This window comes from Apodemus sylvaticus, assembly GCF_947179515.1.
Source record: "Apodemus sylvaticus chromosome Y unlocalized genomic scaffold, mApoSyl1.1 SUPER_Y_unloc_2, whole genome shotgun sequence".
Taxonomy (NCBI): Eukaryota; Metazoa; Chordata; class Mammalia; order Rodentia; family Muridae; genus Apodemus; species Apodemus sylvaticus.
This window is the reverse complement of record NW_026262996.1, coordinates 230609-240720: the sequence shown is the minus strand read 5'-3', so window position 1 is coordinate 240720 and position 10112 is coordinate 230609. Positions and strand designations below refer to the sequence as shown.

The following is a 10112-nucleotide window of genomic DNA, read 5'->3' as shown; positions in this document are numbered from 1 at the left end:
TTGCACATTCAGGGCTGCCCCACCTCCACCACCAAAAACAACCTGCCTGACTGTGGTGCACTGGGGGTATGGGGTTAGGGCGATTGGTGGGAGTGGGGGGAGTTGAGGGGATGGTGGTGTTGTGGTGGAGGCTGGTGAGCTAGCTCCAATGCAATAAAGACCCTGCTGTGCACTGCATCAGATTGGCTCCTGTCTGTTTTTTTGGCAGGATAACTGACATTTTCCTGGCACTGCAACTCACCTGAAATGAGTGTCTGCCATCCCAGGTGTCAGCTCCAGTTCCTCTACACAAGAGAGGAGAGAGAGAGAGAGAGAGAGGATGGGGTGGGGGGAGCCACCTTGAAATTGGTTCAGGGAACCAATGGCCTGCCCACTCAAGTTCAGGCAGATATAGATCCAGCCTTTCCTTGGACTGGGATTTTAACACTGCTTGTTAAAGGTAAGGAGAGGCTCTGTGTCTACCATGATTCTGAGGCCCACAGGGCCATGGGGGCGGGAGGCGGGGGAAGCTCTGACAGGCCACCAGAGGGCCCAGGAATTTATCTAAAGTGAGCCAGGTGATTCTAGGAAAGAATGAGAGCCCCAGGGAGTATCTAGACAGTTCTTTGAAACCTATTGTATGTACACTGCTTTTGACTCAGAAGCCAGAGATCACCAGTCAGCTGTGAACATGGCCTTTGTTAACCAAACTGCCCCTGACATCCTTTGGACACTTCAGTGAGTGAATGGCTTTGTGGCCTTTCTCTGGCACTAAAAACCAGCTTCTATTTGCCCTTGAATGGCAAGACTTGGAGAGAGGCTTCAAGGGACAAATGACTTGAACACACCTGCCTCAAGGATTCAAAAACTCATCCTGTAGTGCCAGGAGAGGGTTAAACCAGACAGGAGCTGGTCTGATGCAATCTCACAGCAGCAGGGTCTTTATTCTAGTTAAGCTAGCTCAGCCCTTCAGCTCACCTCAGACAGGCAGGACAGTTTTTGGTGGAGACAGGAGCCCTGAACATCTATCCAAGCAAGGCTTTATAGCAAGCAGCAGGCGGTGGGTTGGGATGAGGGGTGGGGAACGTGTGCAAGCATCTAATTGGAAAGCTACAATGGTCTTTAGCATAACTGGCTGGTGCTGGGAGTCAAAACCTAAAGTTAATTTTGATTTCCCTCGGTATTGGTGGTCATTAGGCCTGGCCTGGGCTTGTAACCTGGGGGTGCAGATCTGTTGGGGTAATAACCTGGAGCCTCTGGTCTTGTCGGGGATGTAACCTGGAGACACAGGGCTTGTTGGGGTGAGCTTAGAGACTAGAAGTAGGCTTGGGTTTTGTTGGGAGGAGGTAACTTGGAATCTAATGCTGGGTACGGGCCTGTTAGTTTACCTGAGTTCAAACTTAGGTCTGGTTCTCTAAAATGGGAGTCTGAACTGAAAAGATTTGGCATCTCAACCTACCAACTTTGAAGAGGCACACTGCATGAGGACTGGGGCTCTCCCCGAGATAAGTGTGTCCCACTATGAATTGAGAGGCCCCACCCCGACCCCACGCCGACTTGGAGACATGCCAGAGACCACAAGAGACCTCCCACAGGAACCGAGTCAACTTGGCTACTGAGTGTCTGCTGAGAAGGCCCAGCTTTGTCAACTTGAGGTCGCCTACATATTCAAAGGGGACCGGCCAACACATGCTGTCGGACACCCGGAAGCAAACCATCCTTAACATCCCAGTTCCATCAACCCAGAGGCAAGTACAGGCACTTCTGGGATCTGATGGGTTTTGAAGACTTTGGGGACCAGGCTTCACTGACATAACCAAACTGTTATATGAGGAGACCCAGGGCCAAGAAGACAAAGTAGAATGGGCCCCTGAGATGGACATGGCTTTTCTTCTTCTTTTTATTAGAGATGTTCTTTATTTACGTGGCTTTTACGACTCTAAGAAGAGCCTTATTGGAGATGCCGGCCCTGGCCCTCCTGGAGAGTCACAAACCTTTCCACCTGTATGTGGATCAGAGGAAGGGGATAGCAAAGTGGGTGCTCACCCAAACTTTGGGGCCATAGAAAAGACCTGTGGCTTATTTATCTAAGAAGCTGGACCCGGTGGCCCCAGCATGGCCAGTGTGCTTCTGGATCAGAGCGTCCAGAGTCCTGCAAGACAAGGATGCTGACAAAATAAAACCATGTGGCAGACTTGTTATCACTACCCCAAGGCTACTCTTGAGGGGACCCTCAAGAGTCCACCCAGCCAGCGGCTGTCCAAAGTCAGAGTGGTGCACCTTCAGGCTATACTGTTGAACTCCCCTCACATAAGATATAACCCATCACCTGCCCTAACCCCAGCCACCCTGCTTCCTGCCCCACCCTCGGACGTGCAGCATGACTGCTCTATACTTGTGGGGCACTCGCAGAATGTCAGGCCGGACTTGTCTGACATTCTCTGGTCGGACGGGGAACGAATATACTTCATGGATAGGAACAGCGGCATCCAGAACAGAATCAGGTACGCAAGGGCGGCCCTAATGGTCTTGGACTCTGTTGTTTGGACAACTGCTTTGCTGCCAGGAACTTCAGCCCAGAAAGCCGAACTAACGGGTCTCACCCAGGATTTAATACTGGGGGAAAAAAAAAGAGACATACATGGAATTATTGACTTTTGAAGAAATAACCATGAAAAGAAACGAAGAAATACTTTGTTATTCAAAAGCAAAAATCAGACAATGGCAATTTTTATAAATTTTTATTGACCGTTTGTTTTTTTTTTAACATTGCAGATACTTCATCTCTACTGGTAAATTTCTACTTTAACATTAAGTGTTTAAGAAAAAGTAATTTTTGACAGTCAACATTTCTTGTTTCATGGTCTAAAGCAATTCATGGATGGAAAGCTCATTATTTCACTTTCCTCCAAACCAATGTATTTCAGTATTCAGGCAATGTAGTAAAACTTAATATATACCTTATCTCCTAAGTCAACATTTTAAACATTCTGAGAAGAATAACATCTTATTCTTAGAAATGTGTGGCACACATCTTTAGACTTTTAGTACCTGCCTCCGCTTTCATATCTGCTCTCTCCATGACCTCCATGGGTTCCCCCAAATCTTGAACTACCATTGTATGTTTCACGAGATGCACCATACAGCCTTTCCATAGGTGAATGCCCTCTTTCTTGTCTGCCCCCATGCTCAGAGTATTCCCTATCAATAGGTGCAAGCACTTCCTCTCTACCAATACAATCATAGCCACTGGAATATATGTCACTTCTGTTGTTTGAGTATATTTCTCGTCTTCCACCATATCCATCTCGTGAGGTACTATAATCATCATAGCGGTTGTTTCCACTGTATGTCCCTCTTGCAGATGGTGCCTCATGAAAGTTTCCTAAAGTAGATAAATGACAGTAAGAAAACAGCTTTTTAAAATTGTATCTCAATTTTTAAGTTACAAATACTTAGAAATTTGTGAGTTTAATTTTTTAAAAATAAGCTTCAATTTTAATTGCTTATATTCTCTCTATATCCACAGTATTAAGTATGGACATTAATTAAACTTTTTAAATGTAATAGAATAATTGTGAGATTGCCCATTTACTCAGTTAAGAATGTAGGAATTACAAATAATGCAAACAAACACGTAATTAATAAACAATCCATGTTACATGTAAAATTCATGAAAATGGCAATTATTTACCAACTCAAAATACGACTCTTACCATAACTTCCATCGGTATCTCTGTATGAACTTCCACTTAAATAGTCAGAGAAATCTCTATGATGTCCCCCATGATAGTCAGCATGATCACTACAATTTGAAAGAAAGTTTGAGTTAACATAAAAACTAACAATTTCAGCAACATATTTCTTAAGAAATTGTAATACCTGAAGACTTCAGATGCATGTTCCTCCTGAAAGCTGTAATTGCCATAGTCACGGTATCCTCTAGATGCTGATGCATATCTCCTTGAAAAACTTAAGAAATTAAAAATAACCATCCAATCTTTTATGTAAGTTTCTCACTGTCCTAGAACTCGCCAACTAGCTAACTGGCCAGTGAATGCCAGAGTACCTGGCAAAATATAAATGGGCACTTCTCCAAGTAAGCTAAGACAATGGTCCCAAACACAACTTGGATATATGACTACTACTCCAACAAATGTGCTAATGAAATCTGCTGTTATGATTGCTAAAATTTAACAAATGCAGATTATACAGTATTTGGATTGGACGAGACTTCATAAAAATTAAAACTTTGACTATAACTGATAGGAAGGTAAAATGGCAGGATTCTATATAATACACTACCGTATTACCCAGCATTTCCTCTGCAATACACTCAAAATAACTGAAATTAAGAACACTATTATTATCTGTATATGAATGTCCTTAGCACTGCTAAAACACAAAATCATACCTTTAAAATGATATACATCAGAACATAATATGTAATAAATATATAATTAATAAATAAAATTAATTTATAAGATGTAATCTGATGCCCTCTTCTGGTGTGTCTGAAGAGAGCAATGGTGTACTCACATAAAATGTAGTCTTAAGAAATGATTAAATGTGAAAATTACATAAATCAAGTCAGAATACAGTCAACTGTGATTGCATTAATATTTTCTGTGTTTACAGAATAGAAATCAATTGTGTAATTGGAAGGTATTTATTTTTCATACTAAAAACAGGTGGTATATTTTTTCAGATTAGTGACATGTAGGGAATGAGTGTGAATATTAAAGAACATCCTCAAAGTTGGTTCCCATGTCCATTACACATAGTTTGAACAGTTTCTCTAACTATGCTGAAAATTTTTCCTGTAATGCTATCAGACCCATGAGTCTTCCCATTAATACATGAAAGTCTATCAACCAAGGCAGATAAGATCATACACTTTATTTCTAACTTTTTCATTGGTTCTGAGTGTATGAACTCGGGTCTGACCACCCTTTTCATCCTAGAAGACAGTTTGCAGAAAATTTTGTATGCATTTATCCATTTATTCACTGTGTGTTTAATGTCCAGAAAATCTGGGTTCCACCCCCAAAAAATCTGTGATATTTGGACATCTTCTTAGGCCTCATGAAAGTTACTCAATCTGTTAAGCCATCTCACTAGCCTTGGGAAAATCTTAATGAGGACGGACATAAAAGGTTTTGATACTACATAAAATGTTTTTGTATGATACTAAATAAAATAGCTACATTTTTCCTTCAACAAGGAAAATTTAGCCATTTTGCTATTTTTACTTTACCTATCATTAGAAGACTGGCCATCATCACTTAGTAATGGATATTCATCTCTTCTGGAAGACACTGGCTCTCTTCTTGGCATATTTCTAGAAATCACTCTTCCACCGGCTTCTGGAAATTAATTTTAAAAATTATTATACAAGTATTTCAAGCTGCAGATATTTCAAAATAGTAGTAAGAACACTGCACTTTTCTCTGCAAAATACCTTCTGCAATAGTCTAAAACAAGCTCCATCTTTATATCTGCCTGTAATTAATCATTTACTGTGTATCTGGCATACTTCATTCCTTAAAGCTGTATCATTAAACTACTCACAAATATAAACACACTATTGACAGTTTAATCAAGCATCAGTCTGCCTCTTATTTTATGAATAAATCTCGCTATTCATGTTTCACATATCTTAAATTTTTTCAATGTTCTTTACTCATATTGCTTACAGCGTGTTTCATTATGTTGATTCTACATCACCTAAATACTCTAATATTCAAGTTTCATTATTATCTTTGGACAGATCTCCAAATGAACAATTTTCTTACTTAGCTTTATATATACACATGTGGTTATATATAAGACTATGATTATCAAAACACATAGGCAATTGTTTAAAATTTTTTCATCCATTATAAACTGCATTTCCACGAAAATATCTGCTTGGCATGTATTTACCTTGTCCTCTCAGTCCAGAATTGCTCGTCAGAGCAAAAGTTGCAGATCTTTTAGGAGGACCATTCCTTTTTGAAGATGAAGTTCTTCTAACTGCAAAGTGTCTCCCAGAAGAACTCATGTTGAAATTAGGAGTGTATCTAACATCATCTGTATGTATCAATACTTCAATGAATAAGGGCAAATTATCACTTATAAACCTCCGTTAAATACTGTGATCTTAGCAACTACAATTTTTTCTAAATTCACTATTTCCTTTTGTAAATATAATTCAAACAGTACGTAAAGGGGGATTTAACATTTATAGCATAATTTAAACATTACACTGTGTTTAAAGAAATGGCAGACTCGAGTGAAACAATTTGCCAATATACCTAAAGTTCAGATAAAATAATCACTTCATTATTAGAAAGCAGATTTTTATATATTCTACTCTCAATACTTTTAGATACGTCTATGAGATAAATTGTCATCCAAATATAAGCCCAAATATCAACCGAAAAAATATATAACACTATTAATACAATTATAATTTATAAACTAAGACTATGGAATATTTTATAATCATTTTATGTTAAAAATTCATAATACACATCTAGTTCCCAATTATACATAAAATTTGTAAGTACATATCCATGTGAGAATAAAGACTTAGATTTAACCATTAAGATCATTTGCAGAGCATGCACAAAATGTAAATCCACTTGAGAAAAATATCACCTGTCGGCAAATCACCTATACCATTTTCAAACAGCCCTTACTTGGTTATTTAATGTTGGTTATTAAAAAATATAGATAGATACTTTTAAAATACATTTGAGTTTATTTTCAAAAAAAAACAAAATACTCCTGCCATTACATATGAACATTCTAATGAGTCATCATCATCATATATCAAAAGTTCACATGTACATGCTTTAAAAGTGCTGTTACTTTTTCCCAGAGTCTGGAACAGCCTTGAAGAGCTCAAGGTTTAGATTAATTCCAGAAGATAAATTTATGTTCAGAAGGCTTGTATTCAAACTGTCATCATAAGAAAATGAACAGTTTTCAGATAAATATACAACAATATTATCTGATCAATTCTATCCGAAACATGTACTTCTGAGTTCTGGACATTTTAAGTTAATTTTGTTTTCTTTCTAGTATACTTTTAACCTCCCTAATAGAATTTCAGCTCACATTCTATACTTGTTTCTAAAGAAAAAAACTAAAAATCATGATTAGAAATAAATCTTGCTTCTCAGTTTTTAAAAGTATTGAATGTTCATCCAGAGGACCCGTGTTCAATTACCAGCACCCATATGGCAGCTAAAAAGTCTAACTCCAGGATATGAAAGTATTACATAGACATACACACAAAGGCAAAACACCAATGCACATACAACGAATCTTGTAAAAATCTGTTTATAAGAACAAATGCTAATGTAAAAATTCTTTTGCACTGGTATAAACTCAATTTTAAGATGTCAGTTATTTATTTTAATCATATGAAAGCCAACTGCTCTACTCATGAAAATGTAAATAAAAGCTGAAATATTTCTACTTATATTATCTTACTAATTATCAGTCACACTATGTAAAGTTACCCAAATTCCGTTCACGTGAAGGACGACGACCTCTTGCTCTACTTCCTCCTCTTCCACATTTCACAATTCTTGAAGCACCTCTGGTTCTTGAAAAGGATGATGGTCTCCGCTTTCTACCATTTTCAAGAGATGATGGTCTCCTGGCTTGTTCTACTTTAATTCTTTTTCCATCCAAAGACTGAAAAAGACACAATTAAATTTAACTTACAAACTTTACCTTTTACTGCATCAAATACACACATTTGTTTTTTCAGAAAGAAAAAAACGCTATGATACAAAAACAGAATTGTAGTATTTTACTATCTGAAAAATAAAGCTTAAAATACAAAATGGCATGTTGAGAGCCCAAAAAAATAAAAGCACAACACTTACCAGTAGATTATCCAATAGAAAATGATCAGAGTTAAAAACATAATATACAAATTACGTGATATAGACTGAGCAAGTTATATTTATATGTTTTTAGGAATATATATGTACATCTATGTATATGATAACACTATGAATTGAAAAGGGGCAAAAAGATAAATTATATGACTGCCCTCCCCAACTAAAGGAAACAATTTTAAAAATTTACTGGAAAAGTTGGAGAAAATTACCTTTAAAGTAATGTTAAAAAATAGTGTTTCATATTACTGAAGCTGCTATAGAATATGAAATTTCTAAATTTTTGATGTAGGAAACAAACAGCATCTGTTGAATAAAATTCTCTAAAAGAATACTATAAAGTAAATAATGAGGTGACTAGTTAAAAACCACTCATATGGCTAGTTTTAAAAGACAAAAAGAGAATTCCAAGCTGGTAAAAATAAACTAGGCCTAGGGTTAAGGTAGAAACTCTATTCTGATAATCAATAAAATCAATTTGACTTTATTGCTGTAACATTTATGATCTGTTTAGAGCTAAATTTTACTCAAACATAACTTTCTGCAGAATATTTTCCTTTATAATTTCTTCCATGAATTGTACAAACAGCTTTTCCCACAGCATGTTTTCTTTTTTTTGTTTCTTTTAAATATTATATCCAATTTACTGTCCAATTATAATATGAACCTGATAGATTTAATATTGTGCCAATGTTTAAATATTCTATTAGTCATAATTTTGGCTTAGTTTAAAAAAAGCCAAAGAAAGTTTCCTCATATTTTAGCAAAGTGCTAAAAAACTACTAAAAAAAATAGTTAATAGGTACCGGAAAGAAATAGTGTATTGTTACTACATGCTTACCACCCCATTCATTTCTTTGACAGCAATTTTAGCATCTGCAGGACATTGAAAAGTAACGAAAGCAAAGCCTCTAGACTTCTTAGTTTCACGGTCTCTCATCAAGATAACTGCAAAATATATAAACATTTATTTAGAAAAACACATAAAAATTAATTTTTCAATTTCTAAAATTAACATTTATTTAAATATACTCAGAACACAGTACCAATCATTCTAGACAAACCTTAAATAGAATGTTAAAATCATAATTTCACATTATGTTGTATTCTCAATATCAATAAAACATGAATTAATGTTAAGACTTTTTTTGTATTTTGTTATAAATCCAGGGTGAACAGATACACACCCACACATCTCGCACCCCTTGGGCAACATTATGAACTGCAATGAGTAATTGTCTAATAAACAGAAATAATCACCCAAGTTCTAAAAATAAACACATGGAAAGACTTTATATTTACTCTGAAGAGACATAGAGTTTGGTTTTTAAGAGTTACCATGTGCTATTGGTCCAAATCTCCCAAATATTACTTCAAGAGTCGATTGTCTGGTCTCTGTGTTGAGGCTTCCTACAAAAATTTTTCCAGGCTGGTCAGTTTCTGCCATTTTTTCTGTAAGTAGACAAATGGATAAAATAATGTTTAAAACTTTTATGAAGCTGTAGAAATAGCTTAGATAACAATTGTTTTAGAAGACTGAGATATGATTCCTAGCATAAAATATACGGTGATTCAAAGTAATTCCTGTTTGAGAGGAATTATAGGGATTGTGGTATATAGTACCAAGCAGTGGTATCTTGGCATGTAAACTATGGAGGCACAAGTAACACCTTTATGAAGTCTAACCTATCTGCATAGTGTAGTAGCTTGAGGGGGCATTTCAGCAGGTGGAGACCAACTCTATACATATGTGGTACTGAAAGTGTAACATATCAACGTAGTAACGTACCACATAGCTTAACAGGAGCCTGTACTGCTGACAGAATCAGGACAAAGACCCTATGGTACCATAAAGCAGTAGCACTTTTAAAGTACACTTCTGATGTTCTTAGGTAGAAAAGCTAAAGACGTTACTATGGCACCTTTCGCTGAGCCTTGGAACAAACCCGCGCCTGACCTTTCGCTGAGCCTTGGAACAAACCCGCGCCTGACCTTTCGCTGAGCCTTGGAACAAACCCGCGCCTGACCTTTCGCTGAGCCTTGGAACAAACCCGCGCCTGACCTTTCGCTGAGCCTTGGAACAAACCCGCGCCTGACCTTTCGCTGAGCCTTGGAACAAACCCGCGCCTGACCTTTCGCTGAGCCTTGGAACAAACCCGCGCCTGACCTTTCGCTGAGCCTTGGAACAAACCCGCGCCTGACCTTTCGCTGAGCCTTGGAACAAACCCGCGCCTG

General features: G+C 37.3%; 1 protein-coding gene across 1 annotated transcript; it reads right to left on the bottom strand.

Moving 5' to 3' along the window:
* Nucleotides 1–3042: 3042 nt before the first annotated feature.
* On the bottom strand, nucleotides 3043–9324 carry LOC127676069 (RNA-binding motif protein, Y chromosome, family 1 member B-like). The gene is given in 9 exon segments (XM_052171995.1): nucleotides 3043–3089; nucleotides 3092–3364; nucleotides 3696–3784; nucleotides 3862–3942; nucleotides 5237–5345; nucleotides 5905–6051; nucleotides 7491–7668; nucleotides 8719–8825; nucleotides 9216–9324. Coding segments are annotated over 9 exon segments (1140 nt in total).
* Nucleotides 9325–10112: the final 788 nt, after the last annotated feature.